Genomic DNA, 15314 nt, shown 5'->3' on the forward strand with positions numbered 1-15314 from the left:
GGAACATGCTGCAAAACTGAGCTCATTGTTAATTTGCATAAAATGTTCTCTCTTCTCTCTCTTTTCTGTGTATATGTGAGAGAACATCAGCCCACGTCAAACCTTCTAGTTTTAGCAGCTTATTTTGGGGAGATATTTTGTTGTTGCCATGGCTAAACCACTGTCAGAGGAAATTCTCGCCAGTGTTTATGACATGTTGCTGAAGGATTAGCAGGAGATCCCAGTTTCAGTGTATCTTTTGCTTGCAACTGAATTGCCTTTTCAGAAACAATCCAGAGAATTCCTTAGGAATGCTTTTCTGCTTTTACACTTGGAAGAAGTGTCCTTTAGACTAGTGTTTCATTGGCCCTATACAGACAGCCAAAATAAAGCTGCTTCGAGTCACTTTGGAGGTAGGGTGTTTCACATGATGGCATGCTCCGAATAGTCTGGAAGCTGCACCAAAGCTGCACTGCAGTCCTTAGGACTGGAGCATGGCTTTGGTGCGGCTTCTGGACTCTTAGGACGCATGTATCATTGAAACACCATACCTCCAAAGTGACTCGAAGCAGCTTTATTTTGGCTGTCTGTATCAGGTCATTAAGTCTTAAAAAGAATCAGAGAATAGCAATTGAGCAATTAAGCCTGGAAAGACTGGTCCAATCCAGATTTACACGTGAGCTGTGGCCTTACATGTTTTCCTGTTCCTTTCTTTTTTCCTCAGACTCAAGGATCTTGGGGGGAAAAAAAGACTGGAAGGTTTCTGTTTATCTCTCACACTAGTTTTTGAAATAAATTTTGTTTGGCTTGGCAGTTTCATGATGAAAGTAGCATTGTCACAAAACCTAGAGACATGTTGTGAGAAAATGTGTACCTATTCATCCAGGTTTGATTCCTAAAACAGTAAAACATATGGAAAGGATGGTTGGGTTTCTCTCATTGCATTTCTGGCACTTAAGATATCTTGCTACATATCAGCATCTCCCCTTTCTTTCTTCTGTTCATGCTTTCATGACCTGCACACCTGTTGAGGGGTCCTCTCTGCTATAGAATTTTATACAGCTCATCCACCCCACCCCTGCTATACAGACTATATTGCAGTCTTTATTGACTTCACTAGGATTGCATTTCTGTAATTTAGATTGGAACCTGACCTGTTATATGGGAAAGGCAGTCTTTTGTATTTTCACCTTAATTTTACACCGAAATGCTTAAATTTATTCACCCTTCAGAGTAACTGGGAGTCAGCAACTTTCATACTTAGTCTCAACACTAACATTTTTTTTTAAAAAAATGCAATATGTTGTTACTCAAATAAAATAAGTGGTACTTCTATCAAAGTGCACAGAAGCCTGGGAATTGCTGATTAGAGTGCTGGCCAAAGTGGTGTCAACAGAGGTCACTAAATGAAACTTGCTCTAATGTTGCTTTAGAGGCTTACGTTTCCCATGGCAATCCTGGAATTGGGGGTGAGGTGAGGACATCAAAGAAAATTATGGCCAGTGCTAATATATTTTGATTTTGTTTCTTAAAGGCTGAATATACAAAAGGAAGAAAAGAAATGAGTAAGGCGCCAATAGTCCTTGGAAGACCAGACTTTATCCATGCTCAAGAAGTTTCCAAATATTTAAGCCAAGTAAGATATTGATAGCTTCCAGATATTGTGTTAGTGGAGATATTTTATACCTAGGAATGTAATGATTTTTTAAAAACTATCCAAGTTAAATTGTATAAAAACTTTAACATTACGTTTCTACAACTTTTACCTCTAAAATAGTTGTAACAGATACATGTTCAATGTTGAGGAAACTATAGCTATAGTCTACAAGTGACTTCAGTCACATTTAGAAGGTGCTAGGATCAAATTGTAAGCAGAATATGTAATCAATAGGGCTGCTCTGTGTAGTTTGCTTTTTTTTTGTTTCATAGCTAATCTTTTGATTTTTTTTCTTTTACCAAACAACTACCTCTTAACCCAAAATAATTTCAGTGCATAGATCAAGATATGTGAACAAGGCTAGAAAGGCACAAGGAAGCACAATGCCATTATCTTACTATATCACTAAATGTCAAGATGCTATAAAGGATGCAGGAGAAACAATTGAGGAAAATAATTTAATATTTCAGAAAAAGTACAGTACTTTTTAAATACTGAGGTAATTTTCTTCAGTCTTCAGTCTTGAACATAGCAACTGTCGCACTATAACATTTCTCAGTTTTAGGATTATGCATATTAAAGCGATTGATTTGTGTATTATCATCTTGAGAACTGGCCATTAAACATTTTGAGTGTATTAATTTGGATTACATGACCTGTATAAAATTGGCCATTAATTTCAAAGTGCAAATAAACCTAAATATGTGTAATTCAAGTAAGTGCATTCTCAGGACAGGGACCTATACACTGTGAAGCATCATACACATAAATAGCTTTACAGAAACAAAAATGAATGAATGTGAATGCAAATTTTGCATTATTGCTAAGGGCAATGTTGAGAACAATTTAACTGAAGCTTGATTTAAAAGGTCCATTTTATGTCAGAAAGATATGCCCATGGGTATTTCAGCTGTGAAGGAAAATGTAGACAATGTGTCATGAGAAGAATAGCATTGCTATATTCTACTCTGCAGAGAATTATGTCAGAAGCACCATATGGGATATAGTGCTTTTGATTATTTTTTTTTAAATTGGCAGTTTCCACAAGTTTGAATGTATTTTTCAGTAACATTTGGTGAAGTGATACAGGCAATGGTTTGGAAGAAGGTGTCTATTCTCTTGTCCACTGCTTTTGTACAATCTGTCTACATTACATATAGGGATCTTTAGATCGTGGACACTTTATGCACACAGGGAACTCTAATCACCAAGAGTGGTCAAGTGGTTTGTCATTTGTCAAGGTGTGAGTAGGTCAGAGAAAGGAAGGTAAGCTTTAGCATTATCAGCTGATTTGAAGTCATGATGATGATAACAACAACATTCTCCCCTCCCCAGTTCCTGTATACATTAGTCACCGAAAGAACAGGTTATGTGAGTATGATTGGGATAGAAAATAATGTAGTCATGGTGCATCTGTTAATATTTTTTTTACAAAAGTTAATTAGGCCATGTGGTAAAGAACATAGACCCATTTTATGATACCTGTAAGTTAAATCATATAATTATAATATCATTTACTTTAATCATACATGCTAGCTGAATGCTTTGAGGTTATGTTTTTCTTTTTCCTTTTAGATCCAGAGTAATAAGGTTTTGCTTGAATAATCCCATTAACATATTAACAATTTGCTCTTTGTTAATAATCCTCTAAAATACTAATTTACATCTTACACTCAATCAGTGTGGAATTAATTGTTTGGGGGATAATTATTACACTTTGGATTATGTGTGAAGGTAATTCTGTACTAACATATCAGTTTAGAAAATGCAGCGCCTTTTACCACATTAGTCCCAATACATTAAGTACCCGAATATGTATACTGAAAATTTCATATTCCAGGATCCCTTGCAATGTTGTGCTACAGCATCTTTTCTGTCATTATGATAGGTCTTCAGTCTCACCTTTTAAACTCCATGCTGTTTCATTGTCAGCATCCCTGTGAATAACTTGCTTAGGTGCATTAATTCTGGACTTTATGGCATGTAGTCAGTTATTTATTTGATTTAGATCCCCCTTTCTCCTCAAATGGGACCCAAAGCAGTATATAAGTTGAAACAGAATAGGTAAAGCAATATGTGATACAGAAGTTAAAACATCATGAAACAATCAATCCAGTTAAAACATTACTTTCAGATATTGATTTAAAACAATTAAAAACAGATAAAGACCTCATTACATTGCACTGCAGACTCTATTATTTATTATCTTTTCTCAGCTTATACTCAGCCAGCACTTGTGCCAAATGTTATTTCTAGATAAGCATAACATTTCAGAGCATGGCATATTTATCCTTGGGATTTTCTGGCTGTTTTCAACCTTTTTGTATGTCTTTTGTTAGATGAGAAGGAAGTGCTTTCTATTAAGTATACAGTTATTTCATTATGAGGATAACATTTTAGAATGCTTCATATCTAGTTTGACCCCCGCTACATTTTTGTGTAAATTAAACAGCAGCTGATATTGTCTACTTATGAAACTGAAGTGTCTTCCTCAGTGTGTCTGTAGATTTAAAAATAAAATAAAATACTTAGCTTTGAGAGATAGAGTTTCTCTCCAGAGGTATATAGGATTTGTACAAATTTAGCAAGATATTTCATCATCTTGTTTTATTTTGTGGTTTATTCTGTTATTTATTTATTTATTGCAAATTACATGGTAGTTCCAGTTTCATGAGTTATGCGGTCTTCAATTAATTTTATGCCCCCTCAATCAAATATGCTCTACATACTGTTATCAGATTAATAAGTGACACTGACATAAAAATCAGTGATTTAGAAACATTAAAATAAAATATGTACTAGCCAAAATCCCACTGTTAGCCCTTACTAGGGTACATCTACTGAATCAAAGACCAAGTAAATTCTCATTGATTCAGTGAGTCTATTTGGGACCAACAATTCATGTTAGGCAACTATCTGAAGATAGTTAATGGCTAACTTTTCTTTTAGGAGAAAAAGATCAGGCTGAAATCTGGTTCACAGTTTCAACTGTAACAGACCCAGTGAAACAATGGGATGTACAGTGTGCTGATTTTTCATTCAGCAACTGAATCAATGTTTCAGGAATTCAATTCAATTGCTGATTTTTAATTCAGCAATTGTACTTAGGCCACTGTTTTTGAAATATTTACCTCTGCGTACACTTTAATAGCTAAAAATTCCTCTTGCTCCTAAAATTAAACTCTAAGACATTTTCCTGAGATGCATTCACGCCAGACAATTACAATACACGTTGAGTCTCCCTTATCTGAAATACTTGAGACCAGAAGTGTTTTTGATTTTGAACTTTTCCAGGTTTTGTAATATTCACAAATACATAATGAGGTATCTTGGCGATAGGATGGGACCCAAATCTAAACATGACATTCATTTATGTTTCATATATAACTTATATACATAACCTGAAGGTAATTGTATAGACAATATTTTAAAATAATTTTTGTTAATGAAGCAAAGTTTGTGTACACTGAACCATAAGAAAGCAAAGGTGCACTGTTTCAGTCACCCATGTGGATGATTTTGGAACATTTTGAATTTCAGAATTCCAGATTTGGGAGACTCACCTGAACTTTTATACTACTTTTAACTGCTGTCTTATAGAATTCCATTCTACAGAATTCAGAGACTTGTGGTTTTAGGATGAACTATAAATTTTCTGCTAGAGAATTCTGATAGTTCAGGGGAGTGAACTAGAGAATACTAAAAGCCTAACCAAGCTACAAGCTCAGGATTCCATAGGATGGCACTTAAAGTGGCATCAACTTGCTATACCAGTGCAGTGTAGATATTCCCCTAATTCTATTTAAAAATGTTCAGCAATGTAATAAACATTTCAGTGAATTTTTGGAATTTCACTTCTTGGAGAATTCGAACTAAAAGTATATGCAGCTATGTGACATCTTCCCTTAAAATTTTATGTTTTTGATTCCTTTCATTTCTGATTCTACTGTTTAAATAATGTAAGGCATATTTTGAAACCATATCTTTTTTCAAGATTTTTTGTCCTGTTCATAGTTTTAGTTTGAGTGTTACTGCAATTAGGTGTGCTTGTTACTTATTTCTCTCTTTGTTTCAAAAACAGAAAGTTTACACATGAAGATTATTTTCCATTCATAACAGCAACTTCACACCATGTCCCTCCCCTCCCTTTGGTAAGGACTAGTGCTACAAAGCCTTTGAGGTGATGCTGTTACACTTCATTGAAGTGGAGAGTCCCCTATTCCACTTTATTGCTACTGCTTGTAGAAATGGAGAAGCTCACTGTGCAGTGATGTCAAATCACAGGTTTTGTAGATGTTACCGAGGGAAGGGGAAGCAAAATTTATGAACATGTATATTTGTATATCTGAGTGTGTGTGTTTGTATTGCAGCAGCATTATAACATCTAGTTCAAGTCTTGTTTGCCTTTGGTTTGGGAAAGACTAGGTAAAAGTGACTCAGGAACTTCGCTGTGTCCTTTTGGTCCTGTATCATCCTTTCTGTGTTCATTGATTTAGTCTGTAATTATAAAACTGATGGTTTGGGCTAAAAGAAAACATCAATGATACGCTGTACAGAAAAACAGTGCTTATTCACTGCTGTATCTTAAAGTTATACTTGTCTTTCTCAGGTTAAATACAAAGAGCAGTATATTAAAGATATGAAAAAATACTGCTTCAATCCTCTTGAAAGTGCTTCTTTCAGGCAAGCACAACTTGCATCAGCCTTGGCAAGCAATGTAAGTAGGATTGGTTTGGCATTTCTGTAGACAAAACAGGGTTCTTTATATGTTGTTAGAGTTGCTCAGTGTGCATTTTATTTTCCCATTAGCATTTGCTTAATTGGAAAGGTCTAATCTATTTCAAAGGATTAAACCCATTCCTAGAATAAAATGATTTATGACTGACTTTCACCAGACTGTGGTAGATGAGTGCCACCTAATGGCCACTGCAGATATTAGGTAAATGTGAAAATGCAGAACCTGTTTTTCCTCAATGCAAGTGACATTATTTATTTCTGTTACCTTTATTTTTTTTTCATTCATTTGATATTCTCCTTGCAGGTGAAATACAAAAAGGACTTAGAAAACATGCATGAGCCAACTTCTGCCTTTCCAAATCTGTTACATTTGGAGCATGTTTTGAATGCCACTAAGATCCATAGTAATGTAAGTTGTTTTTCTTCAAATCATCTCCTTTTGGAAAAAGATTTTAGAATGTTAATTTAGCTGCAGTTCATTATGGTAAATATCCCTCCCAAATAAGAGTGCTTCAAGCTAATCCTACCATATATTTCTTTGGTCCCATGACTCAAAATTTCTTATACTTATCCCATCCCAATTCTACCTATGGAAGCATATCCTATCAGCCATGATAATAAACTGCAAAAGTGGAAACTCACTTGGATGGGAAGGACTTCTTTGGTTTAGCAGAATATTTTTAAAGAATCTATACAAACTAAGGAGTTGAAAATGGATTCATCTTTTTGTATCTCTGACTCCATCAATACCATGTTGGTAACAGGGCTGAACTAAGGTTTTTTGTTTTTTTTTTGGCCTGGTGCACAGTCAGAAATGGCACTACTTAAGGCAAGTTACATGATACCCCAAACTAGGGAAATATGAAGTACAAAGTCCTGCTAGTATCTTTTGGCAGAAAAACACACACAGTAATAACAATTTAAGTAACTAACAATTTTCCAACATTTCACAACGTTTAAAATCTGCTGTCTTGCTCTCCCTCATTCCATTCCATTTGTGTTTTGTTTGTTTTGATTCATGTTTCTCTGTTCTTTTCCTGCTCTTTCCTTCCATATAGAATGCACGATGTTGCTTGATTCTGCAGTTTTAAACTTCAAGTCTTCATGACTCAGCATCCCATTTTTTTGTAGGTGACTGGTTTTTGATTGCCTTAACCTGGTGGAATGTCTGAATAGCATATAGATAGGAAAATAGTTCCAGTTTTTTAGTATTGAGGTCCATTTCAGTGAAGCAGTGTAACAAAAGGCTACATTTCAGTTTTAACATCAGTCTAACTTCAGAATAAACACCAGTGACTTAAATTTAGGTGAGAACGCTGACCTTGCCTATATTACTGAGAACTGAGTGAAGGCGCTGAAGGATTAATATCTACTAGTTGTGCCCTCTTGGATGGTGTGTTTAGGGCTAAAAGAGAATCGAGGGCTGTGGACTCTGATAGTATATAGGCAATTCCATCTCCTTTGGGCTTCTTGTTTGTTTTGAGTGGCAGTCCTTCATGATTTGTTGGGTGTTTGATGCAGGATGTTTGTAGGTGTGCCAGGTACTCTATTGCTTATGGTTCTCTCCCTTAACTCAAAGGAGTGTTGGTTTTCGTGTCCTCAACATCTATTCTGAGGAAACCTGAGGTTTATGGTGGCTGTTACAATTGTAGAGCCTCTCCCAAAAGATCATTAGTTCATCCCATTTATCACATCACACTCTCAGTTTGATTTTTTGTACTAGACAGGAGATTGGTAGTCTGAAAAGAGAACTTTTATGTCTACTTTACATCTGACCTACCTTATCATGGCCAGGTTTAGAATTACAGCCTAATCCTGTTAAGGTTTAGGATTACAGCCTAATACTAGAAAAACAGTGGCTCTGTGGTCAGGTTGTTCCCAGATTCAGGATCTGAGTAATCTACTTGTCTGGAAGTGTCAGGCATGACCTGGTTACTGCAATTAATATAGATCAGGAAGTATCTGGGACAAGGTCTGATCCTGTTTTAGCATATGGATATAGTGCTGCAACAAGTCTGCCCAGCAATCTGTATGCTTCAGCTTTGCCAATATTTGCTTATTATATTTATCAGGGAAAGTATATTAGAGTAGGTTAAGGAAACGGTAAATTCTCAGTGAGAGAGCCCCAACATTATAGAAAGGAGAACGGGGCATGTCTGTTCCTGAAGAAACATGTCATGGACTTGCAAGGTCTGAATTGCTGTTTGTGATTATCATCACCTTCGTAGACAACATATTCAATGTGAGTGGTGAACAATCCACTCCAAGAAATCCTGGATGGTACTTATTTTCTAACATCTATTTTAGTCAGACTGTTGGGTGCTCTCAGGGACATCTGTTCCAGGAGAAAGAAGAAAGATTGCAGCCATATTGATTCTCTTGAACTTCTCATTACTGTTCAGTACAATGAACAACTATATCCTGTGCTGGTCTATGACCATAATAAAAATTCTATTCTATTCAAGTATATCCTCCTGGAGATGCTGTCCATCATTTTCCAACGGCTGAGTAAAGTCATCTAAAAAGTGTTGAGTCATCAATAGGCAGTTGATCTTTGTTTCAGATTTTCATCAAATCTTGGTGAGGCAGTGGGAATGCTAAACCAATGCCCTTCCATGATAATTGTCTGAAGGACCAACAAATTGAAGCTCAATTCAGGCAAGGTATTAGAGTATAGTCATATACTCTAATAAATGATGTTCTACCAGGTCTGGAGGGATTGCACTTCACTTGGGATAAAATATAATTTGTGTTTCCGAGGTGATAATTGGTTTATTTTTGACTGGTGGCTTCTGAGCTGAATAGCTCAATGAGAATGTCCTGAGGGTAAAAACTGTTTGGCAATGGAACAAACTGGAAAGTAATGGACTCTCTTTTTGGTAATTTCAGAGATGAGGTTGAATGGTCAATTATTAGAAATGTTTCAGCTATGAATTTTCTGCATTGCCTGGGGGTTGGACTAGGTGACCTCTGAGTTACGTTATGGTTCCAGTTCTACCATTCTGTGATTATAGGTTTCTCTCACCAGCTTTTACTTGTTTAGGCTAGTATACCTCCTTCAGTTATCCATGCCCCAGAAACCTCCTGTTCAGATTATTGCCATGTGTTGCCCAAGGGGCTGACATTTGTAATGGTTTGGAAACTTCAGTTAATCTGGAATCCATCTGTAAAATTACTAATGGGATTGTGCATTATGAACATATTATACCAATACTTTCTCATCTTTATCTGCTCCTTGTCCATTTTTAGGCGCAATAGAAAACACTGGGTTTGATTTTTGCACTACTATCTTTTATACTTTAGGACTGTGATACTTAACAGTGTTTTCTCTTTGCAAATGTGTCTATATGTACCCTAAAATAATTGCCAGTGGTCCTTTTTAAGTTGCCCCAACCAGAAGAAACATAATAGCTAAAGATAAAATATCCTTTTCTGTACCAGTGTTATGAAATGCCATCTCCACAGAGGTCTGCTGATCTATAGTTTAATGTCCTGCACTTTAATAATAATGTTTTGGTGTCAAACAAAAAAACAAAACAAAAACAAAACTGTTTTCTCAGTTCTTTCAATACTTCCTGTAATTTGTTGAATTAGTTTTAATTCTTTTGTTTTTATTGTTTGCTTTTTATTTGTAAGCTTGTGGTGAGTTGAATTTAGTTTTTTTTAAAAAAAATGCTCCTCATTTGATTTTATTACTGATTTTATCATTTTAATCTAAGTTTCCTTGATAATTTTTTTGTTTTATTTTAGGATGACGTACAAATATCATCAACAAAGTAATTCTATTCGGTAGAAAGACTACATAATATTTTATGTACTTCCACTAGGAGGCAATAAAAGACTGCCAAACCAACTATTTAATATTTCTGTATTTCTGGATGCATTGGGTTATTAAAGACTTAGACTGGGGTCCAAACAGCTGTGCATGATCTACCATAGACTCATGGGCTTTTTCAGACCCCTAAAATCTACCACTGAAAGTGAGGAGACCTTTTCCAGCTGGATTTCATCAAGAATGGGGAAGCTGCCCTTGCTACCAAAAGGCAAAACCAATAGCACCATTCATTATTTTATGTGCAAAAACACATTAGATATATGGAGATCTCTGTGGATCTAAGATTTATCATTACATTTTATTTTTTATAAGCCACAATGCCTTTATTAAAAAAACCGCACATGTGCTACAGTGAGGTATGTTGCCATTGTAGGTGTCTATCTACCTACCCATTGCTAGCTGTGGCTATGGATTTTGGAGGGATGGAACTCCCTGTACTTAGTCACGCCAAGAAATTATCAGTGCAGTGTGAGGAAACTGTTCACTGCTGAAAATGAGAGGTTGATACTTACCATGAATGAGCATTCTAAGAAGGTTGAAGGAGCAATCCACCAGCTGCCTTGATCAGCTGGTGTGAAGGAATAACACACTAGTTGTGGATTGGTCCTTCAGCCAGTCTGAGAATGCCTTTCAGAGTTGCATGTGTGCTTCAGAATAGATTAGATGTTTGGCAACACCACATGTAAATGAAGTGTAGCATTTCTGTGTTTGTATGTAGTGCCCTAACTGGACCAAAATGATAACATTTGTGTCTTTAAAAAAAAATAAATTCACAATTCCACTTAGAAGTTTAAAAGTCAAGTAAAATATATTTGCTTCTCTGTTTCAGTATGAATATAAAAAACTGTTTGAAAAAAGTAAGGGATTGTACCATTTTCGACCAGATACAGCAGAACAGCAACACCATAAAGAAAATGCTGTGCTCCAAAGTCAGGTATGCTCATTCTGTTCACTGTCCAATAACACTGGTGATTTGTGGAGTATATGCTATGTATAGCGTACACTTCTGTTAAGGCAGGAAATGCTTTATACATAGAAAAGGAAAATTCTTGTACTCATATTAATTTTTTTTCTTCACATGATCAAATGGTAAATCTCTCCATATGAAGATTTTTTAAAATTGTTCTTCATATATTTGCTTGTAGTTTTCATGAATCCTCTGTTTTATTAGGTTAAATACAAAGAGAAATATGAAAAATCAAAAGGCAAGTCTATGCTGGAATTTGCAGATACGCCATCATACCAAGTTTCAAAGGAGGTGCAAAGATTTCAAAGTGGGGTTAGTGGAATGCTTTTAAAAACTATTGCTGTAACATACTTGTCACCAGTGTACTGTGCTGACATTCTCTTCTTTTACTATGATGAAGATCAATTACTCACAGTGCAAGGAGGTACTTGGGCCTAATCTATAGATGATAATTGATAGGGTTTTGGGGATTGCTTTCAGTGAACAGCAGATCAGCTTTTGATATATCATGTCCTCACACTAGGGATGGGGAAATATCTAAAGAATCAAGAAAAGAATAAGTGGCTTCTCAAATTTTAAATAACCTTGATAAAGGGAAATCCCTCAATCCCCTTTTTCATTTCCCCCAGTTGTCATATCATCTAAAGAACTATTCCTGCCCCTGCCAAGCCCAGATCTACCTTGTTTCCTGCAACACAGATGTATAATATTTAGTAGGAAGGTGGTGGGTAGCCAAGGAAAGAGGATCATGACCAGCTTTTCTATAGCTGGTACACAAAGATGACAGCATCTTCTGGAGTATCCCTGGGAAGCTGGTGAGGATGAGCACACTGTGTACCAGCTATCAGAATAAAACCATCAGTAATCCTCTTTGCTTGGCATCTCCCTGCCCTCTCATCAGTCACTGCATGGTCACGCTGAGGGACAGGATACAACAGATCAGGGGTGGGTGAATAGCTGAGAAATGATCTCTGCTTCCCACCCCCCCCCCCCGACATTCTGTGTGGTGATCTTCCTTTCTCAGACGTCCTGCCTTCTCCCACTGGTCACTACCATAGCTGTGCCAGATGAAGGGGTGAGGAGCTGCCACTGTTGGTTTCAGAATTACAGAGGCAGTGTCAGCAGGGATCCTACATGTGGGGCACCACCCCCCCTCCTGGTGGCCACTACTATGGCTGCATAGGGGCCAAAGAAATGAAAGGCAGTTGAAGGAGAGTCTCCTCTGCCTATATACTTCTTATTTTGTTAGTGATGTCTATTGTTCTTGCTTAGCTGCCCTCTCCCATCAGTCCCTAGGATAGCCATGATGCAGGAGACATGCTGCCTCTGTCTATGTTAGAAGAACAGAAGCAGTGTAAGTGGTGATCGACCATGTGCAGGTGCTCCCTGCCTCCCACCTGCTTATCACTACAATAGCTGCACTGGGAAAAGGAGGAGGGGAGCCATGTTAGGAGGATCATTTCCATTGCCTGATGCAAAAGTTCAGATGCAGTGCCAATGGTCATCCATTTTGCGCTGCTGATGCCACCTGCTCCCACTGGCTACTGCAATAGCTATACCATACGAGGGGGTGGGGATAATTTTGCATAGAGGATTTCTGATGTTGTCTGTGTCAGAAGAATAGGGGCAGCCATGGAGAGCCTCCTCATTGCTCCCAATCACAACAATGGCTGTGCAGGGTGATGGAGAATAGCCAAGATGGGATGGAAGGTTTCTCCACTGATTCAAAGACATTTTTGAATATTGTAGAGTAATCCAAGATGAGCCTACAGCAGGGAGAAAACTGATTGTTTTCTGTTCTCCCCGACAGAATCAAATAATTTAAAGAAGTACATCCCTATCCCTCACCTTCAAAATATTTTTGCAGTGTCGTCTGCTGTTTAAGCAATCTGGGTATGTGAGAACTAAAAAGATAATTATGTGACTTACATTTTACCTTCCATTTGATGTTACCATAGTTGTTTTAGAGTTGAACTTCAATATACCCTGAGTATTTATATCATGTGCTGTATTTATGCTTTGAGATTGTTCAATGAAACTTTTAATTCTTGTTGTATCAAGATTATTGTATGTTCTATAAAATGTATATAAAATGTGTACATTTAAGAAATAGGTTTTTTTGTTCACAGAAAATATATCGAAAAGAATTTGAAGATAAAGTCAAAGGGAAGGCGGCATTGGATTTAGACAAGACACCAGAATTTTTGCATGTAAAGCAGATTACTAAACTGCTAAAAGAGGTAAAACAATTAAGTTAGAGTTTGGAATGACTACTTGTCATATTTAATCTATATATCTATCAATAGGCAATTTGTTCTAAAATGAGGTGTGAATTGTTCACTTTATTTACTTAAAAGCTTTTATAAACTTTATAAACTTTCTTTTGCCTTTTGAGATGACGACTCAAGACAACAGTATGGAATAAAACTAGGTCATATACCTATTGAATAAACTAAAACTACAATGAGTACAATTCAGTCCAAATAATACATAGGCTGTTACGAAACTGGAGACTAAGGATTAATACTACACTAGTTACCAAAATAAAATGACCATCCTGGTTCCAAGCAATAGCTCAGAAAGATAGAAGTGGCAAGGACAACCTTCCCATTCCAAAGTTGTTTTGTGATATCACTAATAAATAAATAAATAAATAAATAATAAAGCTTTTATTTATATACCACTTTTCCTTCAGATCAAAGCGGTGTACATACGGTAAAACTGTATGATACATATCAAATACAATAATTAAAAACAGTTTTAAAACAGTTATAAACATTCATAAACATTCAATTTTTAAAACAATATAACTAGGATAATTGGTATATCAATTATGGGCAGTCTTCCAATCTGGTCGGGGAATACTTTCTACAAAGAATCGGGAGGGTATGCTAACTGGAAGAGATAAGTTTTTAATGCCTTCTTGAAGGCCTCCAATGTACAAATAGATCGAATCTCCTCTGGGAGTGCATTCCAGTGAGTTGGAGCTATCATTGTGTCAGCTCTTTGGTGAGTCGTTACCAATCTCACCTTGGAGTGTTCAAGCAACAATTTCCTCATTGGGGAAATGGGCTACATGAAATCACTTTATCCAGCCCAAACTCCCAACCAGACGAGAGGAGAATAAATGTAAATCAAGCTAAAGCCAAAATCCTTTCACCTCTCAGGCTGTATGATATAGGCAAATAATTAAATTTAAAAAAAAATCATTGAGCTTCCAAATGTACCACAGAAAAAGCAATGTTAATGTTAACTTGTCTTCTTTCATTTTCCATTCTGTTAGCAGTCAGACTTTTACATATATAAAAGTCTAATTTTTTTTCTTAGCCCTGATTAGAGTAGAACCACTGAATCAAGTTGATTCACCTATATGTTGACACACAATTCAACAATCAATTGAATGTAGGGATTAATTGACAGGACTCCAGTCCAAATCTCTCCCATCTCTATTGTGCAAATGCTGCTGGTAGTTTAAGAACACCATTGTACAGTAGCTACTGTAACCTTATGTATTCAAATATCATGACAAACTCTTGTTTGCAGGAACTGTGGGCAGTCAACTTACTCAGAGGGACAAAGCATACAGGCAGCAAGGAGCGTCCTCTGGTCACTTTGGTCGTGACTGAGCTGGGACCATGACAATTGCATGGCCCACTCTCAAAGTGGCCCACCAGCACGGTCCAAATCCATGTGCTGTGGAAGCTGGATTATTCCAGCTCCAGGCTTTCATGGCTGGCATCCATAGTTTTTTGTGGATTTTTCGGCCTATGTGGCCATGTAATATAAGAGTTTATTTCACAAATGCTGGCAAAATGTCAGGAATAAAGTCTTATAGAACATGGCCACATAGCCTGAAAAACCCACAAAAACTATTCCAGCTCCTTTTTGATTTGGTCCAAAGGAGCAGATTGCAATGTCAGAGTGGTTTATGGCTGCTTTGGGGGCATGCATAATCTGAACATCATGCCCTCAAAGCAGCTGGAAGCTGCTTTCTTTGGCCTGTGTGATTTGGGCCAAAGTCATGTTTTTTTTTACTCTGGTTTGTTGACCAACTGTAAAATATAGTTTACCAATTTAGATATCACACCATATCAAAGTTAGGTTTCATTAACTATTTTTAGTGTGATGTTTAAATTGAG

General features: G+C 36.6%; 1 protein-coding gene across 1 annotated transcript in view; it reads left to right on the forward strand.

The window, feature by feature from the left end:
• Window positions 1-15314, forward strand: part of NEBL (nebulette) — a 70359-nt gene that overhangs the window by 25201 nt on the left and 29844 nt on the right. The window contains 6 exon segments of the mRNA XM_042474437.1: window positions 1514-1615; window positions 6246-6353; window positions 6678-6782; window positions 11038-11142; window positions 11380-11487; window positions 13305-13415. Of these exon segments, the coding sequence (XP_042330371.1) occupies window positions 1514-1615; window positions 6246-6353; window positions 6678-6782; window positions 11038-11142; window positions 11380-11487; window positions 13305-13415 (639 nt within the window).

The sequence above is a fragment of the Sceloporus undulatus genome, chromosome 6, assembly GCF_019175285.1.
Source record: "Sceloporus undulatus isolate JIND9_A2432 ecotype Alabama chromosome 6, SceUnd_v1.1, whole genome shotgun sequence".
Classification (NCBI taxonomy): Eukaryota; Metazoa; Chordata; class Lepidosauria; order Squamata; family Phrynosomatidae; genus Sceloporus; species Sceloporus undulatus.